At 46.3% G+C, this 22,416-nt stretch overlaps 1 protein-coding gene across 1 annotated transcript in view; it reads right to left on the minus strand.

The window, feature by feature from the left end:
- Positions 1–22,106, minus strand: part of mEFG1 (mitochondrial translation elongation factor G 1) — a 179,083-nt gene extending 156,977 nt beyond the window's left edge. The window contains exons 1-4 of the mRNA XM_075682792.1: positions 21,867–22,106; positions 15,894–15,923; positions 12,881–13,003; positions 1,533–1,739 (exon numbers count right to left, since the gene is read on the minus strand). Of these exons, the coding sequence (XP_075538907.1) occupies positions 1,533–1,739; positions 12,881–13,003; positions 15,894–15,923; positions 21,867–21,962 (456 nt within the window). The 5' untranslated portion in view covers positions 21,963–22,106. The remainder of the gene's footprint in view (positions 1–1,532; positions 1,740–12,880; positions 13,004–15,893; positions 15,924–21,866) is intronic.
- Between the last annotated feature and the right edge of the window lie 310 nt (positions 22,107–22,416).

Consider the following 22,416-nt stretch of genomic DNA (forward strand, 5'->3'; position numbering starts at 1 on the left):
CGAGCAGGAGGCGGCTTGCCTGGCCAGCCACTTATTGCCAACGAAGGCACGGGCGTGCCCACCAGCATTGCTTTTTCTTTGGAAGCTTCTGTGCTGCCACAACTGACACAATGGCAGATCACAACAGCACAATGACGACGTCTTCCTCTTCACTCGCATCAAAATCCATGGCTGTTGCCAGAATGTGAAACCAGCGAATCATGCGCAAACTGTGTAGATACCTAGCGTTCTCACTGAGAACAATAATCTGCAGGATTGCGACTTGCAGGTCGCGCTCAGCCAGGCCTGCCGGTGTGAACATTGGTCGCCTTTAGTCGCTTTTTGGTCGCCAGTTGCAAATGGTCGCACAACCTACTCAAGTTACCGGTGTGACTGAGCCGTAACTGACACGAAATGCTCTGCAAATCTTCCTTATAAATTAAAAAATGGTTGGTTACATTTATAGAAAGTCTTTGCTTCATTTGGTCGGAGTCGAATCCTCAGCCTCTGGTGAGAGTTGTGCTGGCTACCTTTTGTGGTATATAAGGCAAAGTTAATTAAGGCACGGGTAATTAAGATAGGGTTATAAGGCATTCAAACCCACAACCATAGGTGGGAGCCGAACACACGACCTTTGGTGTTAATGAAGGCAAAGTTAATTCAGGCACAGTTAATTAAGATATAGTTAATTAGGGCACTCGAACCCACAACCTTGGGTGGACCCTCGACCTTTCGAATTAAGAAGGATGACTAAGTGAAGTACACTAAGCGTATTAAGGAGGATGACTAAGTGAAGTAGCCTAAGCGAATTAAGGGGGATGTGGATGTCATTTGTCCATCTTTAATGCATCGGCACTTGGGCTTTCACTTCGTCTTAAAGATAACATAAGAGACCCTGTGAATTTTTTTATTAGTTCTTTAGATAGAAATCAGTTTCATTATAATGATGTTTGACTGTACCATTAAATCAAATAAACAAATCTTTGTGTGTGTTACAGCTTAATCTTCATTTGAGCAGACGGTTCCTTGAATTACTTGAAGTTTGTTCAAGTAAAGCTTTACTGTCTACCGAGTGACCACGCTGAGACGTTTCCACTTTATGCAATTTCCTGGTTGATGTTCTCATAGTAAAGCAACATCTTACATATTGTAGAATATTCATTCACCATGTGCTGTAATACTAATTCATTGTGAGTTACCATTTTCGCTTTAAGATCTCCTGGGGCCGGCCAAAAATAGACATTCTCGCCTAGAGATGACATGTGTTTTACTTATTTACTGTACCCTATGCGCTACCGAGAAGAACTGTGGTGCAATTGGAGTCACCACTGCAGTCAATATTGGGGACGGCTGCATGCATGATAACCAGCTAAGTTTGAATTATCCTGCAAAAGCTAATTTTAGGATTTAAGTAATGAAAGTTTGGTCCCATACAAATATATTTGCACCAGCCAGTACCTTTGGCCAGAATTGAATTAAACGAAAAATCAAATTTATATCAATGAAGTGACATTCAGATGCACAGACAGCCAGGCACGAATCTAGTAACTCACAGCACAGAGGACCAGCACAGCACCGTCAAGCACACGAAGGGCACGCTCCACTTCGATGGTGAAGTCAACATGGCCAGGAGTGTCAATGATGTTGATGGCTGTGGAGCCCCAGTAGACCTGGGTGGCCGCTGACTGGATTGTGATGCCCCGCTGCCGTTCCAGCTCCATCGAGTCCATCACAGCGCCTACCTGGTCCTTGCCTTTCACCTGCAGCCCCACCCGGCCCCACAAAGCACTGAGCACTCTTCCGGCGTTAGAGGTGCACATCCAAAGCTTGGTGCAGCTGCGAGGCAGCTGCACCAAGCTACTCTCCGTTTACGGCAGCTGGTGCGAACTGTTCCGCACCAGATGGATTGTCCGAGGCTCACAGATGGTTTATATTATAGTATAGGCCGTCTGCCTTCATAAGTAGTTTATTCTCAGCCAGTTCTATCTGAGCCATGAGCGAGGCAACTGGTGGAAGGTCTTCGTCTCTCACTCTGCTAAACGAGCTGCCCGAGCAGAGGCCCAGCACAGTCGCCGCCAGAATCCAGAGATGCGCTACACTGAACCAGGCATTGGTGAGTAAGTCTAGCATATATCCATCTATTTCTCCGACCACAAAGCTACCTTCATGACAATGAAGATCTGGGAGTGGAGTGTTCCTTGAAGAAGTGAAGAATAAAAAGTTGTAGCTGTACATACATGTATTGCTCAAATTATTTTCCTCAGTATATAGAAGAGCCGAAACAGCTGAAGAGCTACGCTCACATCTCGCATTAGGAAGTAATGCAATCATCGGCAATTTTTTTTTTTTCTACAACATTTAGTGACCATTTTGGTACCCGTCAGGTATCAATGCCTTATAGCGCGTGACGTTCGCCTCTCCCGTGCCCGTCTCCCAGCCTCCCTTTCCTGTGGAACTGGTAGACCTGCCTGCTCTTCCACTACGTGTGTAGGGAGGCGCCGACTGCGGTTTTGTTGTTGCTTGTCATTTCCTTCATGTGCATCAATGATATCAGTGTTTCTATCCATTCGTGTGAGTTCCCGCCGTATGGATGGGTCGGAAAAGGTGCCGGCCCTCGTGGTCGGCAAAAGTGCGTCACCATGATGCTTCAAAGGCAAACGAAAGCTCCAAGTGAGTTATGTGTCCAATCGTAACGCTTGGATGACAAGAGAAATTTTCGCACAATGGCTGCGGGAGTGGGATAAGCGGCTGGGCAAACTGAACGGGAGGATATGCCTCGTACTGGACAACTGCGCGGCCCACCACGCTGCCACTGTGCTCAAAAACATGGAGCTATGCTTTTTACCGCCAAACTGCGCTGCAGTTGTGCAACCCCTCGACCAAGAAGTTACCATGAACTTTAAGTCGGGCTAGCGCAAGCGTGTGATCGACTGGATTCTGCTCAACATGAGCATGAAGCGCAAGTCCACGATCGACTTGTACATGGCACTCGAGATGCTACAGGCTGCTCGGATGGCTGTACCAGCAAGCATAATCGCCAATTGCTTCCTGCATGCCTTATTTGGCATCAGCAGCGGCAGTTAATGCGAAGATCTCAATGCAGATGCCAATGAGGGTGCCGCGGGCTACCAAGCCCTAGTGCCGTGGGACGCTCTCCTTGACGTTGGCGTTGTGCCCATGTGGAATTATTTCAGCACAGTCTCGAACTGAAGAAGAAGAAGCACCTCCTTCTTGGAAGGAGCCCATGCTCACGAGCACGTGCAGCCAGGGGCTACCTGAACGGAAAAGAATAAAAAGAATGCCTGATGCTTTGAACCTTGCTTCTTGTCAGTAAACCGTACGCCATCTTAAACATTTGGTGCCGAAACCCGGGATCTACCACTGGAGACCACGGAAGGCCACGAGTAAGCTGACCATCATGGAGAGGCTGCAATGGAAGCGGACGTCGAGGCGATCTCTGAACACCAGGCTTATCAAAGAGGCAAGAGCTCTTCTCAGCGATGAAACAGCCACTGTAGATCAGCTTAACACTATGTATGGACGTCTCAAGGTGAATAACGATGAGCTGAACAAAATCAACGAGGAGCTAGAGAGCTGCATAGTTGATGAACAGTTTGAGCAGAAATACAACACCATTGTGGAATACGAGGACAACGCTACCAGTGTCATGAGTAAGCTGCTTAGCAAGCGAGACCGTGTTGTCATGTCATCAACACCGGAGCTTCGGACTTCATCAACAGTCAGTACAGCGGGAGTCTCTAGAGCTAAGCTACCCAAGCTTACCATCGCCCCATTTGGTGGTGATTCGTGTTGATGGAATGACTTCTGGGAACAATTCGACCAGATGATTCACCGCAACGGAAGCCTCACAGCGACGAACAAGTTTAACTACCTGAGGTTCTTCTTAAGAGGTGACGCAGCCTCAGCTATTGTGGGACTGCCTACAACAGAGGCTTGCTACAAGGACGGCACAGATATACTGAAGAAACGCTTCGGCGATAGAACGAGACTCGAACAGCAGCACTTGTCCATGCTTCGTACTTTGCCTTCAGTCCGTTCAAGTGACCCGACAGCTCTTTGCAAGCTGTACGACCAGATCGTCATCAACATCCGCGGACCGGAGACCCTGGGGTTGAGCAAGGTGTCCTTTTCCACAATGTTGTGCGACCTGTTGCTGCGGGCTTTACCACACGATATAGGGGTACAGTACCACCGGTATGGCGCCATTTGGGCGACAAGTGATAGCAGTAATGCAGCATCTATCACGGAGCTGGAACGCTAGTAAATTTCCTGTCCATCAAGTTGGAGAGCTTAGAGAAAACACAGTTTGCGAATCTAGGAAGAGAGAATGCGCCAAACAAATCTCGCCATTTTCGTGACTCGAAACCCACGTCTTCAGTTCTGCACAACAACACTATGAAAGTACCTGAGAAGTGTGTGTTTTGTAAGTCGAGTCAACATTCCACGGAAGACTGCGCACTTGATCTCCGACTATCACAAAAGAAGCAAATTTTATCAGGAGACATGAGGTGCTTTCGATGCACGACTAAAGGTCACAGGGCGTGTGATTGTAGATGCAAGGTTACCTGCTCTACCCGCCAAGGACGTCATGCGACGGGTGTGTGTGATCCGCAAAAAGTAATCCAGAAGACACAGGAAAATGGCAGAATAACTGCAACCAGGAATCCAAGCACAAACACGACTGTGTGCGCATTTTTAGGGAAAGATTGGCGTACCATCAAGGATCGATGTCCATCCTCCTGCAGACGTTCCGAGCTTGGGCAGTAATAGATGTCACCTGTCCAAATATCAGAGGTGTTATAGATGGAGGCAATCAGCGCACATTCATCACAGAACGGCTATCACGACAGCTGAAGTTGCAGTGTGTTGGCTCTACCATCATTGCGCTCAATACGTTTGTACGCAAGTTGAATCGAGCAGCGCAGAAGCGGCTTATTGTGCAGCTCCGTCTGCAGAGCCAGTTCTCAGATATGGAAGTTGCCTTGCAAGCAATAGAAATTCCACACATATGCCAAGATATCAAGGCAAGTACAACCAGCTCACCGTTCGTCACGGAAACTCAGAAGTCTGGAAAGGACATTGCTGATCACCGACTATACGAATCCGTTGTCAGGGAAGCAGGCATAAGCGTTTTCATCGGTTCCGACCAAATGTGGACTGTGATGACGGGCACGGTGTACGAACATACTGAGGTGTTGACGCTGCGCCCGCCGGCGCGTCCATAGTATGTTCGGCCGCGGCGGTGCGCACCCTGTAGTTCTACTGTGAGACAACAGATGGCACCGCGACCAGCGGGCTCAGATCAGTGGGCTGGCGCCTTGAGATTCCACTGCCCACGCTCGATTTTCGAGTTTAGTAGCGTGAGTACAACTGAAAGCGCTAAGAAAATGTTTTACATGTAATAAATTCATGCGTGTGTCAGGCCTAATGCTTTACTGATACGAAAGTATCTGCTGTACAGCAGTTAACGATGTCATGCAGATCGCGAAGCACTTAAATCCCATTTCCCAAGACGCGGTGTCGCTTGTTGCCTGTGTCAGGCCGTGGGAACGGGCGAAGCACAGCGATTTCGCATCTAAGTTCTGTAGCACAGCAACGTGGCAGCACTTGAAGTGCACGGGGTTTTGGTCTCTTCGAAAACACGTTGGGTATGCCCGGCGCAGAGGGCACTGGCTGCACACAGCGGCATCGCTCGCTACTGTTTAATTGGCTCTTATCGGACAACATCACATTCCCAGTCCTCTACACAGATAAGGCTGTCGAGTTTCTGCTTCACCGCATCTACGAAGTCATTTGCTGATGTGACATTGTTCGGGTTTATAAGGGCCCTGAAATCGGATATGTCTAGTAGCGGCTTCTCTCCCTCAACTACTCTGCAGTTGCCAAATTTAGGAGGCTTGAGGAGGGTGTAAATGTATAATGTCTGGTACAGCTGCAAGAAAGTAGGCATTGATGGGTGGTCATTCTGGCTTCCAGCCAATCTTACCTTACCAAAGAAACGTTCCATTGGATCTTTATTCATCTTGCTTGTCAAGACATATTTCAAATTGTAATCGTGCAGGAGAGCATTGCAAAGTTCTTTTGTGGATTTTGATGTGACTCGAAGGTCCTCAGATGTGTTCTTGGTGACATGTCTTTTGTTATTAAGCCACACTGAAGTTCCTTCTCCCAGTATATTGAAGATGATGTCGCTTAGCCGCTGGCTCCAAGGCTATTTCCGAGTCCACAGGTGTCGCAGCGGGCAAAAAAGCTTGCAGATGCTGCGTCGCACTCTTGTCGACTATCGGCCGACGTCACTTGGGTGCTCGCCCAAGAGGTTCCCTCTTAAAAGGCTGCTTTCGAGGTCTATTTGGCCGTGTGAGGTACTTTGGGCAATTTGGAAATAAGGGAACTGCGTCTTTAGAAAGTACAGGCCTCTTTTCGCCGTTAAGCAGCATTTTCCATTGAGCTCCCCGTAATATGTCAGGGATATCACGTCCTCTGAAAAATGTTTGGCGCAGACATGGTCGGTGGGTGTCAAAGCACACGCTCGTGCAAGTCCGGTAGCGCGAATTGCAGTTCGGGACAGAACACTTTCTTCCCATTGCAAACACGTCTAAAATAAAAGCGCTGCTACTTTCGTCTGCGTAATGCGCACCATTGCCACTCGATGAAAGCTAAACACAAGGCCATCAAACACGGGAATAAAGAAACGTGTTCAAAACACTAAGGAAGTGCAGCCGCACCAGCAAAAACTGCGAGGTAGTGCAGCACGCGCGTGGCAGCTCGCCACGATTTGGGACCACATTTCACAGCGCCCTCTACGTCGGCTGTGACCACGCCCCCTCTCCTGGCTCACTACCCCCGAACATACTGTGGCCGCGAGCAGGCGGCGCTCTCGCACGCTGCGAGGGGAGAGTGTCAACACCTCTCTGTATACTTCTTACACCGTGATGACAGGTGAAGTCATTCGATGCGAGAACAATGAGACACTGATTGCTATCAACTCTAAGCTAGTGTGAATGTTTCAAGGCAACACCAACTGCATGGCATCAGATATAACAGCTTTGCGGATCATGGTCTGCGTACTGAAGACGAGTGTACAAGAGAGCGACAAATTCCTCCGCTCATTTTGGGAACTCGAAAGCGTGGAAATATCAGACGCCGTTGACAATGAGAGCAGGCTCAGTCCGGTATTGATGAAATTCGAAGAAACTATCACATTTAGGGAAGGAAGATACGAAGTGATGTTACCCTAGAAGGAAGAGGTCGAGCTCTCGGACAACAAGCAAATCGCAATAACAAGACTTTGGAAACTTATCCCTCGACTGTCAAGCAAGCAAGGACTTTTAGAGACGTATGACAACACCATACGGGAGTACCTGCAGGCTGGACATACGGAGATTGTTGAAGGGACACCCCTGGATCCGACAAACGTTTATTACATGCCGCACAGGGAAGTGATCCGAGAGCACGCACTAACCACAAAAGTCACAATAGTTTTCAACGCTTCTTCGCACACCAAAGGGTGCTTCTCATTAAATGAATGCCTCAAAAAGGGTGAAAACCTGTACCAGGATCTGGTGAAGGTACTATTACGCTTCAGAACACACCGTATAGCTCTGCTAGCCGACCTTGAGCAAGCATTCCTTCAAATCTCAATCGCAGAAAAGGATAGAGATGCCTTTCGATTCCTCTGGTTTGGAGAAAAAAAAAGCACTGTGTTTCTCCGAAGAGGAGATTCAAGAGTGGAAGATGGCGCGAGTGCCATTCAGAGCAACATGTAGCCCCTTCCTACTGACGGCAACTACATTCCATCACCTAAAGAGTATGCCTTCAAGCAAAGCTAGTACCGCCAAACTTCTCAGCGAGTCATTCTACGTAGATGATTTAGTGGTTGGAGCAGAGTCAGATGAAGAAGCACTTCAAATCTGCCGCGAAGCCAAAGAGATTATGCAGGAGGTAGGAATGACGCTAAGGAAATGGATCACCAACGCAGATGGTTTGATGAACGCATTGGAGCCTGAGGAACAGTTGGCAGGCAAAGAACTGGCTGTCCTCCACGAGACAAGCATGAAGGTACTACTTGGAATCACATGGAATCTATACACGGATACTTTCACTTTTTCTTTGAGGGGCCTTATCGAATTTATGAATGAAAAAGATTATACTAAGCGGTTCGTTTGTCAAGCTGCTTCACGGTTATTCGACCCAATGGGATTTCTTGCGCCATTCACCATTGCCATCAAGATCTTCTTCCAGAAATTGTGGACACATGGAATAGGCTGGGATGAGCAGCTACCTCAGGATCTGCAAGAAGAATTGCATGAATGGGTGAGCCAACTACCAGTCTTGCAGAATATTTCCATACCACGTTATCTTGGCAGCAGAACCAAATCACCCCGAGTGCTGCAGGCTCACGTATTTTGCGACGCAAGCCCTTCGGCATACGGTTCAGCACTCTACATCGTACCGAGCTCCTCAGCGAGGCCCGAGTTGTTGATCGCAAGAGCATGTGTGGCACCCATCAAGACAACGACACTGCCACGGCTGGAGCTTCTAGGAGCCTTGATTGGAGCAAGGCTTCTTAATTACGTCTCAAGCGCCTTCACTGACTTTCGGATACACTGTAGTGTGGTCAGATTCCACAATTACGTTTTGATGGATAAAAGGTGACAGAACGAAGTGGAAGCAATTTGTGTCGAACAGAGTGAAAGAGGTCAGGGATAAAACATCCTTCTATGTGGAATTATTGTCCATGACAGGCGAATCCTGCTGACCTACTGACACGTGGAGTTTCAATGGATAAGTTATTCTATAACCGTACGTGGCTGCATGGATCACACTGGCTAGGCAAGTCAGAAGATAGATGGCCACTACAACCCCCAGAACCTACCAGCACTGACGATAGGATAATCTGTGAAATGACTGCCATTCACGTTGCGATATTCAGTGCAACAAAGTCAACATCGATCCTGGACATTGTGGGGATGCACGAGTCTCACGCGTCTCCTGTAATACAGCTTCGCCGCGTGGCCTGGCGCCCGCGGCGGTCGTAGTCGTTGAGGCGCAGTACGAGAGAGAGTGCGAGTGTTGTGCTGCTAACACCGCCGACAGGCGGGGTTACTTGGGCGTCGAAAGACAAGCGGCTTGCTCTTTTTGGTTCGGGACAGCAAGCAGTGTGGACGTGCCATGCCGCGCGTGCGCCGATCCATGCTTCTGCGAGACCGTCTCGCGTGGCCGCCTTGGAAAGCGCCACCGTTCGCATGGCCGTACACGCGAATGACCACGCCCACATCTGGCTGCCCAACGTGGGCCTCTTGGGGCATCGGACGATAGATTCAACAGTTTTGCTTCGTTCAAGACCTTTGTTTGAACCGAAACGTAGGGCTAGCGTGGATTTTGATCGCTAGCGTTGGCGGCGTGCTTTCTTGAGCGAGGCGACGGTGCCTGAACTGTGTTTGAACATGTCAACATCCTAAGCCTTTTCACAAGTGTTTTTTTTAATGACATTCGTCTGTACGAGAGTCACGTGGTCTGCATCCTGGGAGAGCGAGGCTTAGCACCCGCGGAGCACTCGCAAGTCTGAAGCGAGTGAGTACGGAAGCCTCGTGGGTGGTCCGAATTTCTTATGTAAATAGCTTCTTCTATCTCTTTGACTCTGATGAAATCGCGGCTCTGGGAGCCGAGTGGCCGCGGGCCACGGGTGCCACTACGGGCTGACTGGTACTGCAGCCTGGCACCGGGCGCTCCGACACAGTCTGGGACGGTGGGCGCCGTCAACTCGGATGCTGTAAGCACCGAGCGTAGTAGGACCATCTCACAGAGCTGACGTCTCCTAGCGGCTGCCTGTTTTGCGCTCATTTTGGGTGTTATTTTTGGATGCCGGTTGTTGTCAGGGTAGCGACGCTTTAGGCCTAAGGCTTTACGAAGCTGCCTGTCGCACGTGGAGGGACACAACCTGGTGGACCGTGGCGTTGAGATGTTGCACTTTGCTTCCCTCATTCTAGTTAGCCTCGCACGAATTGAAATTACTCGTTCGACTCAAGGAAGCGAGTTTTGTTCACGTGAACTTAGCATCTGAGTGGCTGCCCAATCTTTTGCTAGCCTAGTTGAACATCGTACCACGTGGGCGATGCGCATGCAGAATTCCTCTCCCTTGCACTACTGTAGGGTTTGCCGAGCGTGTTGAGTGTACGCAGCGTGATTGGAGTCGCCCTTGGTTTGCCGTCACCTGCACATCGTCTGCGTTGCTGCCCCGGACTACGATCGAGCCACCGGGCAATGGTGATGCTGTGGCGAGTTCGGCGCAGCAACTTCAGCGGCCACCTGTATCCAGCTCGCAACCCTCAGCGGCAGAGAAAAGAGCCAGCGATCACCGACAGCTACCGCGACTCTCCAGCAGGGCGCATCGGCACGAGCAACGCTTGCTCATTCCGACTACTGCATCACCGTTTCCAGAGTTCTGGCCTGGAATCGTGCCGTCGAGTCTGCAGAGCTGCTGCTGTGACGGGTGGACGCCAGCGGTGTACCCAAGGACAATGTCGGCTCACATGTTATGGACAACGTGTGGACATTTCCTCGGCGTGGCCACTGTTGCATGTACCATCTTGTTCGTGAAGCACGGGTTGACGTTACACCGTGTGACATGTGACATGTTTCGCCGGAATATGTAGTGATTTAAGATTGGGGGGATGTGGGGATGCGCGACTCTCACGCGTCTCCGGTAATCCGGTTTCGCCGCGTGGCCTGGCGCCCGCGGCGGTCGTAGTGGTTGAGGCGCAGTACGAGAGAGGGCGCGAGTGTTGCGCTGCTAACGCCGCCGACAGGCAGGGTTACTTTGGCGTCGAAAGACAAGGCGCTCGCTCTTTTTGGTTTGGGACAGCAAGCAGTGCGGACGTGCCGTGCCGCGAGTGCGCCGATCTATGCTTCTGCGAGACCATCTCCCGTGGCCGCCTTCGAACGCGTCACCGTTCGCGAGACCGCACATGCGAACGACCAGGCGTTGGGATCCAGCATGGGGCGAACATATTTGCTCGCTATCCGGTCGCGGTGAGTCGGACTTCTAGATTTGTCGCGCGCCCATCGGCATGTTTTGTGGATAGCAACTCGGCTAGCAGGCATTGATCTATGAAAGGTGCAATAAATGCCCTTGTGATTGTTTGCACTACTGTGTTGTCGTTCCTTTGTCCCAAGAGCACGGAGGAGAACAGAAAGACAGGTGATATCATCATAGTCCACGCCGAGAAATTACCTCGATAAATGTGGAAACTCGCAAGGGTTCTTGAAGTCTACAAGCATGTTGATGGCCATGCCCGCTCTTGCAAGATTGAACAACAGCAAGGAGTTATTACCACCACACCAATACAAAAACTTTATTCGCTCGAGCTGAACGAGTGATTTGGCGGCTGGGAGTGTGTTGAATTAATCTCAGCACAGTCTCGGATCGAAGAAGAAGCGCTTCCTTCCTGGAGGGAGCCCATGCTCACGAGCACGTGCAGCCAAGGGCTACCTGAACGGAAAAGAATAAAAAGAATGCCTGATACTTTGAACCTCACTTCTTGTCAGTAAACCATATGCCATCTTAAACACCCGACTGCGACACCTTCGGCAAGTATGTCAGTGCCGATGCTGACGCGGTGACGACGGAAGAGCTAACGGAGGCGGAAATTGTGCGCACGGTGATGGGGGTGCCTAATGACGACAGTGACGAATGTGTTGACGACAGCCCGGAGCCTAATATTGGCGATCCCAACATACTGATGTCCCCACAAGCACTGGATGCGGCAGACTTGCTGCGCTGCTTCTTTGACGCTCACGATGACAGTGAGGACATACTCGAAATAGTGGCTGCAGCTGAAAAAGACATCAAGCACCTGAAGAAGACGTGGCAAAAATCTATCAAGGACTTTTTTTCTGCCGCTGTAGACACAGTAGAGTACTGTTAATAGAGCTGAACTCCACTACAGCAAATGCCACATCGAAAAAGTTTCTGCAAGAACACATAATTTTCTAATCTACTTTTACTTGTTCATAGGGGTTGCTGCATAAAAAACCAACCGCCATGAAAAATTGTCCACAAACTCTTTGTCTTTTATGAATTTTTTCCGTTTAACTGCCAAAGTGAAAATTACAATAAAAACAACCACTTGGAACTTGGCAGATTGCAAACCATAGGCACCACACAGATGTCACTTATGCTGACCAAGAGCCCACCAAAGTTGACCAATGTGGCATGTTTTGCATGCAAATTACATGTGCTGGCACTGACTGGGCGGACACTTTATGCATTTCAAATCTTGTGTTTCAACCTTAACCTCAAGAAGACGTTAGCATACCTGCACAGACTTCAGTAATCCAGTGCTCAGCAACAAACACTACACTGTGACTGTCTAAGCCTTTGAGAATGCCAGGGCACTTAAGAAGGCCTGCCACATGTCTCACCAACATTCACTTAATACGTTAATGGCGAAGCAGCCAAGGCCCTCATGAGACACTGTTGTTGCCGAAAGAGGTCAGTAAAATTGAGCAGACTCATTTATCGCATTTTACATCCCTAAGCCACCGCTTGGCTATGAGGGACACTGTAGTGTAGAGGTTCCAGGTTCATGTCAAGCACATGCGTTTTTTCATCCTTTTTCGACATGCACAAAAAACAAAATTTTTTTGCATTCTACCCTTATATCAATGCCGCCTTCGTGGTAAGAAACAGAACTTGCACCTTTATGCTCAACAGCTGAATGCCACAAGCAGTGAACAGTGTTTGTGAACGCCAATGCTATGTACCATGGCTTTACCAGGTTGGTTATCACCAACATACACTAATTTTCCTGGCAGGCAACAGTATGCCTAGCTGATATGGCAAGCCAAGGAGTATGGCCCGAGGTTTGCCACTTAGTACCTCATGCATCTGGTCAATGCGGCCCGTGTAGAAGAGCAGCCGCTCTGTCAGCGTGGTCTTGCCGGAGTCGATGTGCGCCGAGATACCGATGTTGCGGATGTGCTCCACGTCCTTGTGCCGCTCCTGTGCATCGTCATGCCAAGAGGGAGGGGAAACAACAATGGTGAGAGACCAAGAATGCAGTCACAGTGTTTACGAGGTAAACTGGTGCAATCGCTTCCATTAAGATCACCCTTTGGGTCCCATTACACTTTGTAGAAATTAAACATCACAATGGGTAAATTGTTTCTTTTGCACTGTTTGTTTTCAACAATGTTAATCATGTTAATCTACCAACTAGCCCAACTCACGTTCTGATCCATTACCACATTCGTTGTCCACTCATGCTACTTTGCTATCCTTTTTGCCATGACTATAATGTTTACAATGTCACAGACTGGGCCTTGTGGCAGCAGTGATAACACGTCTAAAACAAGATGCCTGCACTTGTATTTTGTATCATTACTGGTAGTGCTTTATAACAGTCATGAGTGTTGCAGAAACACTTAGTAACTTTCACACAGACACCGAAAGGAACTACACAGCTAATTTTGTGCTATGACCAATGCATGGCTGTGCTGATGCATCAAGAGCTGAAGGAACCTATAAAAGATGCCACAGCAAAATACTGCATAGATGTCTGCAGCTTTCTGGGCTTCTTGGGTGCGACTGTCACATAAGTGCACCTGCTGCCCGACTCTGTGCATTAAATTTTGGGCCACTTCATTAAAGGGTACCTGAAACAATGTAGAGTCGATGCCTCTAAAGTAAGATTACTTGTACAATGAAGGATTTCATGTGTCTCGGCTGAATTCCTATCTTTCACAAGTATTGTGAATGCCTCTACAGTGAAGACCAATACAACAAATTTGCCTTTACAATGAAGGAATTCAGCCGTCCTCCACAGCTAATTTGTTGCTTTAAAATGAATGCACTTAACAGTGTCTCCACTGCCCTCTGGTCTGCGCTAGAATTGGAAATGTGCTTGATGAGCCTGCCGAACACAGCAAGTAATTTAGTCTTGCCAAACAGGTCCAGGAATTGCTTCACTCGACTCGTATGCTGCTTGTTGCAACATGGCAACGTGTGTGATGGCTGGCGAATACGTTGAAGTGGTGAGCAATGATGTTTAAGCCAACAAAGATGGGAAGGAGGCGAAGGTCAAGGAAGACAACGGCGATAAGAGCCTGAAGACGAACAAAACATCTTTAATAACAATGATGGCAATAGCGACATTTGATAGCCTGCAGCCATACCTTGCATAGCTCCCAGGTTTTGCCACGACGCATGCATGAACCTCGATGAGATAAGGTTGGCTGCACTCATACATTCTAATGGATGAAGTGCACAGAAGAAAATTAACAACTACTTTTGGTAAGTATGTTTTGAATTTATGGTAAATAAATGTTTTATTATGCTGGAAAAATTTAGTCTGCTTTATTGCGAGCAGTATGATGATTCATCTTTGCAATGAAGCGACCTGTATAATGAAGAATTTTTGAGGTCCTGAGCACTTCATTATAAAAGTGTTTGACTATACTGTACAAAAAGGAATCACTCAGACACACAAGCGTGATTAAAAATTAGACCCCCCTCAAGCCACATTCTTCCTCCTCCACCTGCATGCAACTCTGGCTATAGTCCACCCACTTTGGCGCTGCATCTTTTCCAGTGACACAAGTGTTGTCAAGTTCTGGTCAGTTTGAATCAATGTCTTACAGCCTCCCTTACTACGACCAGCCCTTTCTAAAGTACCATCTCTCATTACATTGGCAAGAGTGGTCTGGAGGAACGTTGTCTACTGTGTGCACTAGCCCTGCCACAGATGAAACCCACTTCAAAATCATTGTGGGTGAAACTGGTAATTGCAAATGTGACATTAATCTTGAAATAAGACTGGCAAGTAAGTGCAAATGTGACATTAACCTTCAAATAAAAGAGCGCGTAAAAACAAACAAGGATAAAACAGAAAGCACGCACCACAGGCGTTGACCACTTTTTGAGAGCACTGAGATACTATTTAGGCGTAAATATCGGCCTGCCCAGAAAGTGATAAAAGCCTATCCTACAAGCAAAGAAAACGAAAACTGTGTTAGATGAGCGTCACTTTTATTAATTAATTAATTAATTTATTTATTTATTTACAGTACCCTCAGAGTAAGTATACAGAGGGGAGAGGCTGCATAAAGAGAGGTCCAAAATTAGATTATACAGAAAAGGCACATTTTAAGTAAAATTAAAAATTCTGTTACCTCACTAATCACATACTATAATAGAAACTTTTACAATACACAATGAATAATGGTAGAAAAAGGTGTTAGTTCACCACAGAAATCTCAGATACACTTTTCAATACACAAGCTATAAATGATAGATCAATACATGCATGCTTCATTAGCAAATACTGTGTTTATAAAATAACAAAAAAGTCACATGATGTATCAATCACTTAGTTTGCATGTCAAGGAACTTACCTTTCTGCAGCAGAATATTTTCCTAACTTTGGCTGATTTATAAGGCTGCGGTAATTCATGTCACATGTACTTGTGTGCTTGTTTATATCTGTGTGAATGATTGAATGAATGCTTCAGTTGCGAGCCAAAAAAAAAAAAAAAACACACTTGTGGTGTGTGCCTCTTGTTCTATCTATCCTCATTTTTGTTCGCTGTTTTATTTTATGATGAAGCATTACCAGCTCGTACAAGTCACAGTTTTATTGCTGTGACATTAAACTAAATTTTATGCAAAAAAGTACCACTGTGCGAAATTCAAGCGGGATTGGTCAGTGGTTAAGGATGAAGAGTCATGTATGGCTAGTGATCCCATTTATGCAATGGTCAGTATATACTGATCCGAAATCCAGACAGCTGGCTACAGTTAATGATCTTAGAAACATTTTATAAAGCACAATGTCACTAGTGGTGGCCCCTCGGTGATGCCACTGACAGCAGAGTGCCATTCAGACAGTACTTACCGCCTGGGTTGAGCTGCTGGCTGTCAATACCTGCAGAAACAAGAACAACGCATTAAGTGTGAGACAGTGATGTTGTTGACTCCCCGCCCCCTTCCTCACACCCATCAAAATATTATGAAAGGCCCAGTATAACATCCCAATGCTTTTTTCTTTTCTTCTACAGTTTTAAACACTTAGTACGCCGTTTTATTGTACCTTTGAGTTCATGGTTTTGTTTGGCTCCAGAACAAGTAACATGTGGCATCTGCAATGCACTTTACTTTTTTTTTTTTTCATATTACTGGAACGGCACATGCGAAAGAGAATATGAAAAGAAAAACATTGGATTTGATCAGCATGTGTGAGTTGTGATGGGAATTCATGCGAACAATGTGGCCCTGTGAACAACACAGCCAGGGAGTGCACGCGCTCCCAACGAGAAGAGCGTAGCAAATGACACTGAAGAATGCTTTGCGCATGTGCGCATACTATTGGTGACCTCGCTGCTTGACATAGCAAGCGGCTGGCACTCGTGCAATATTGTTATAACTTTGGCTGATTCTACTATCTGCAGAAATTTGAGCACAAACAATTGCAAAACTACTTATTTGCTTACTTATCATCTCAGTTCTAGTTTCATCAGCACATGTAAATGTGGTTTAATTCAGACTCCAAAGTGTATTCTCAATTGGGGCTACTCCACGCTTAGAAAATGGCTACTGAGTGATTACATGTCCCAGTTTCATGTAATTACATATAAAGTATGTTCGTTGTTGTTCGCATTTCAGTTTATGCTGCCGGTGCATAAACACTAAAAAAACAAGAAGAAACCACTCTACAAATTCCATTTAGTATACAAATGGCTACGCAAATTGATCTCAATATCAAACATATCTAACTCACTCAGACAGAATTATGAGTCCAGCTGCAGGGGCAAGGAAGCTTGTTAACATTCTCTGGCATTCACAGAATGTGTAAGCGATTTTTGCATGCTGCTGCTCTATTGTGCAACAGCTTCCTTCTGTCCTTCTGCTGGCTTATAGTGTGATATATGTGGGTGGCTTCTGTCTAGCAGTGTTCGAATGGCGAAACTTCCAAATAAAGTCAAACACGAATAACAGAAGAAAGCCCCCTTCTAATGTTTAATCAAATGCTGATTGTTGTCTCATTTCTAAATCAAGTGAAATATAAAGGTTGTGTGAAGTATGTTGGATAAAAAAAGGTGTATTTACATTATTTGACACATGTAATGCCGTTCATAACTGGATGACTGAAAAGTGATCATGTCTGTTGCACCACGGTGATAATAATGAAACAAAGGAACAGCAGGTCACCAGGTGAACGCACAGTGTTATGGTTGTTAAGGAAACCAAGTGTATACTATGTCACCATATCGGTTTAAAGGTATGCAAACACGGCAAGATTGTCCAGACTATAAATTGCCAGGCCTAACTAGACATAACAGATTCGTAGGCTGCCTAAGGGCGAAGCATCCTAAGTGAATGACTAGAAAATTATTGCACAGAACGTAGTCGGTCTATGCATTCATTCATGAACTGGTGCCTATGTGCAACAGCTCCAACTATGCGGTGGCAGAATCATTTGGAACAATCGCCACCTGCAGCAATCTTTCTTCCTGTAGACTTAACTAATTGTTACCCTCTATATCTGTGCAGAAAAGAGTATTTCAAAACTTTCAAACAGTCAATTTTCTAATCGAATAAGAAGTGAACAGCAAAGATTACTCAGTTCATATTTAAAATTTCAAATATTCGCATGCTCCTGCTCATGTCCCGAGAGCTGCCGTCTTCTCAATCTGAACATTTTTAGCTCAATTTCTTGTTCCAATCCTTGTTGCAGAGCATGTGAGTGGCGATGCTTGCCTGATTCTGCTCATATAATGTTAACCAATAAATTTGCATAAAAGAAGTAATAATAATGAAACATTAATCAATTTACTGGAAGGTTATTCTATAAATCGCACAGCCATAATTAAAAATGTTGGCTCCAGCAATATACTTTGACTACTGTTGATCACTTTGTATGCAAGTTTCTTGTTCCTGTACTTCCACATAGACGCTCACTCTGCTGCACTGGCACTATCTTTGTGGGGATCATTAAAAATCTATGTAAGTGTAAAGGACGTACTCTCTCTGGTTCCTAATAATGGAAGTGAGGTAAGGTGAACACTGTGTTGAACAATGAAATGAACATTGTGTTGAAAGTGAACACTGTTAATAAATATATCAAACTTGCATAATTGTATTCAAAGGCCCGGCAAGTTCACTGAAAAAATGTGAGAAGGCAGAGCAACACTTTGTGCATTTCAAGTGAGCCCTCATATTTACAAAGTAATTAAAACTCTATTTAACTGGCAGTCATGTCACATTTTTTTTGAAAGAATTTCATCCTGGGGCCCAAAGCCCATGCACAAGTTATTTAGTGTCGGCAAGCATTACGCATTACAAGGAACGACAAGCTATTCCTCTGTGATTGACAATTTATTTTTATTTATTTATTTATTTATTTACTTATTTATTTATTGTTCGTACTGCAGCCCTGTTAGGGCTATTGCAGGAGTGGAGATATTATTACATAACAATCGTAGACAAAAATTGGTCAATGGCAATGAACAAACGTCTCCAGGCAAAGCATTTCAAGGTTCAACTGTTAAAGGGAAAAAAGAAGGCCCGAGATTGAAACATTAAAGGGTTTAGGCTGTGACAGCTATGAGTACAGGAAAGTTCAACTAACTTAATGTACTTACGAGGGTCGTTCAAGTCAATCCGGGACTTTCTTTAAAAACAAATAGAACAACAAATTTCGAAGTGTGGATTCCAGTGAACTTATTTTTCCACATAACCTTCATGTACAGTTATACACTCATCCCAGCGTTTAACAAATAAATGCCTGAAATGCTTCAGCATAGAAAGATTTACTGTTACGATGGAACCATAGTAGGACACCATTCTTCACTTCATCATCAGTATTCAAATGATTTCCTCCAAGGAATTCCTTCAGGCACCCAAACAGGTGGAAATCACTTGGTGCTAAGTCAGGACTATAGGGAGGTGTGTGGAAATATCTGCCAGCCAAGTTCCTGGATTGTTTGGAATGTGCATAGAGCAGTATGTGGTCATGCATTATCTTGCAAAAAGACCACACCCTGTGTGATCAAACCCGGACACTTCTTCTGTAAACTATTGTGCACATCACACAGAAAATGGCAGTAATACTCACTGCTGATAGTGACACCATGTGGTAGAAAATCAACATTAATGATTCCCTGTTTATCCCAGAATACACTTCCCATCCCTGTACCAGCAGACGCAGCTGTTTGAAATTTCTTGGAAGGTGGTGATTCTGTATGCTTCCACTGCATCGATGCTCTTTTGGATTCTGGGATGAAATGGTGAACCCATCTTTTGTCACAAGTCATGATGCGATTGAGAAAATCCTGGCCTTCCCTTTCATAGCGTTCCTCCAGTCATCTACAGACTTCAACTCTTCTCTGTCTGTCAAAAGCAGACAGCTGCTTTGGGACCCAGCGTGCACTCATTCTTTGGAACAAATGAGTATGAATTACTGTGTTCACTGTTCCTAACGATAGATTACACACTCTTGCAATTTCACGACAGGTTATGTGACGATTGTCCACGATCAGCTGCTCCACGCGCTGAATGTTCTCAGGAATGACTATTGTGGGCAGTGATCCACTACAATCGCGATCGTCAGTAATAGAGATACGGCCATCTTTGCAATGCTTACACCATTCAAAAGTCTTACTGCGATTGAGTGTCACATCACCATACTGAGCCTGAAGTCTTCTGCAAATTTCAGCAGGTTTTATACCCTCGTTCACTAAAAACTTCATCACAACACGCTGTTCCACATAGACATTCACTCTGTTGTCCGCCATCTTGAATACCAGTTTATCCAGAAGCGCGGGAAATGAGCGCCGTCTAGCAGTAACAGGACACAGGTGCCAGTTTCTATTGCATACAAAACCTCCAGCTTAGGCGTCCATTTAAACTGGAAAAGAAAGTCCTGGATTGAGTTGAATGGCCCTTGTACCTAAGCAGGCACAGTGTGATGAGTTAATGAGGGAATGCAGAAACTTTAAGCTTTCAATGTGGCAATGTGTTGACAGAGAGGTTAGGTTCACATGAGAAAGGTTAGAAGAAGTTGAAAAGTCCCTATCATATTTGTGGCAGATAAAACGCACAGCTTTCTGCTGTACAGACTCAATCTTAACATAATATTTCTGACAGAGGTTCCAGACCTCAAATCAAACTTTATTTCTTTCATAAAACATTGGGGAAAACGAGGGATCGAAAACAAGTGAAGATATCCACTTGGAGCTTCGAGCAACCATTTACTTTGACATACTGACATACTGAATACTGACATACATTGAGTGTACGGTGCATAAAATAACCATCAATAAATATTTATGCAGTGTTACATAACATGACTTCCCAATTTTATATAATGTTACCCACAAAACGCTCACTTAAGTATGCAAGGCTGATCAATCAGGACGGTAGGCATTTTTCGGGACCGATACAAAGGCAGCCTGCAGAATGTCGTCCTCCTTCTCTACTCTCCATCTCCATAGTCATTCGCGCTCCTTCTGTCCTCTGTTAGGCTGGAGCACGTTATTTTTATATTTTTCTTTAGCTCCTAAATAATTTATGTCCTCTGTTATGAGAAATACCTAGAAGGCACCGGTCTAACATGCTCAGCTGAAAAATCTGAGCTACTGCTGTACAGAACAACGCTAAAGGGGAGACCTGCCAATAACTATAACACACAAACCTGCAAAGACACAACTCATGACACAAGATGGACCAACGTTACTAGACTAGCTTCAGTTTTAAAACTCGGCGCAGTTGCGCGGAACCGCCACCCGCCCACCCCTTCGTGGCGCTGCAGTCCCGCCTGGCTTCACTTCCTCACTAGCCGGCTACGCGGGCGGGTCGGACTAAGCACGCGGTGCAGCGTTGGTGTATTCTGTGGTTCGTTGTTGACAGAGAATTTCAGCAAGCATGTCATCCATGGAACTGTAGCCTTCGCCGAGTTTCTTAAGAATATCAGCAGACGATGCCGACGTGCTGCATACCTGGCTGCATAGGCCGCTAATTAGCAATGCGTAACTTAAAGGTTACCTTGCAGCCTTGCCCTGTTATCAGGTTCCACAAAGTGGATTCTGTGAACGGAGGAAACATTACAGAACACATGATAGACACGTCGTCTTAATACAATTCAAACATGGGAGTAGATGATCAATGAATTTTTAGAAGTGTACTTGTCAAGGATGTCCCACCAGCATCGCCCGCGTGTTTACTACAATGCACGACGATGAGGTCGTATGGTAGCAAAGTGAGCGAGCCTGTAAAGGTCAGTCACGAAATGTGCCACCGCAGGCGATATGTAACGTTTAGTTTCCAACCTCCGTTTTCGCCGTAAGGTACTGTTCACGATGAATGAGGTGGTATGCTTGGGTAGAGCACGATAACATTTACACAATTATGCTTCTCTGTTGCTGCTCTAGCTCGTTTGTGTTAGACCTCCCCGCATCAATTCCCGCTGAAGCCAAGTCGTGTTAGCCGCTCGCCTAAAACCCATCCCATGAAGACAACACGGGCAAGGGTCGGACTGGTGTTGTAGAAGTCGCCGGGCGCTTTTTTCGTTGCTGGGTGTACGTCGGAGAGAGTTTCTCGCGCCTGCGGCGCTCGTGCTGAGTCAGTCGTGCCGGATTATACCTTGCCGACTACCCGCTTGAGTACAACGATGTTCGTTAGTTCGTTCATTCATTCATTCTCATATCTGTTGGATACTCAACCCCAGCCAAGCATCAGCAACCGCTGACGTAACGTGAGGTCAACATGTATTCACAGCGAAGACATGTATTCCATGGCTGCTACGGGGTCAAGCTGCTCGCCCTGATCGAGCTAACCCGAGCTCTCGGACAAGTGGCGATCGCCGACTTACCGGCAGCCGGCTCTGCCAGAGTCTCTGGCAGCGGAGTATCTCGCTGTGCATGCTCCAGCTTCTCCTCAGTGCCCGTTGCAACCTCCAGATACCCATGGCGTCGCACCGAACGTTTCTATGCTGTCGTTCTTTGCGAATACCTGTCCAGGCCCAAGTAGTGGGAACCACTAGGCTGGAACCACTGGGCGCCGAAAGCCAAATAGCACACCGTCGGAGCACATGGCGGAGAACGTTGAAAGTGAACGTGACCGGAAGTACAGAACGAGATACCAAGGGAGCCGCTAGTTCCGGTTTCGCTTAGCGTGCGCCGAATGAGCGTGGAACGAAGTGTGGGATCGTTCACATCTGTCTTATTAAGGTTACGGCACATAACAGCATCGATTGCTCAGTTATTACTATCACACTTTCGTTTTTGTATGTTCTGAGCCGACCAAGCGAAGCTACCAGCCGGAAACAGCTCAAACTTCCAAGTGGGAAGGGAAGTTATTACGTCGATGCTTTCTTGAAAAGCTGCATGCTTAATCCGATCTGCGAATCACCAGCTTATCTC

The sequence above is a fragment of the Dermacentor variabilis genome, chromosome 2 (assembly GCF_050947875.1).
Source record: "Dermacentor variabilis isolate Ectoservices chromosome 2, ASM5094787v1, whole genome shotgun sequence".
Lineage (NCBI taxonomy): Eukaryota > Metazoa > Arthropoda > Arachnida > Ixodida > Ixodidae > Dermacentor > Dermacentor variabilis.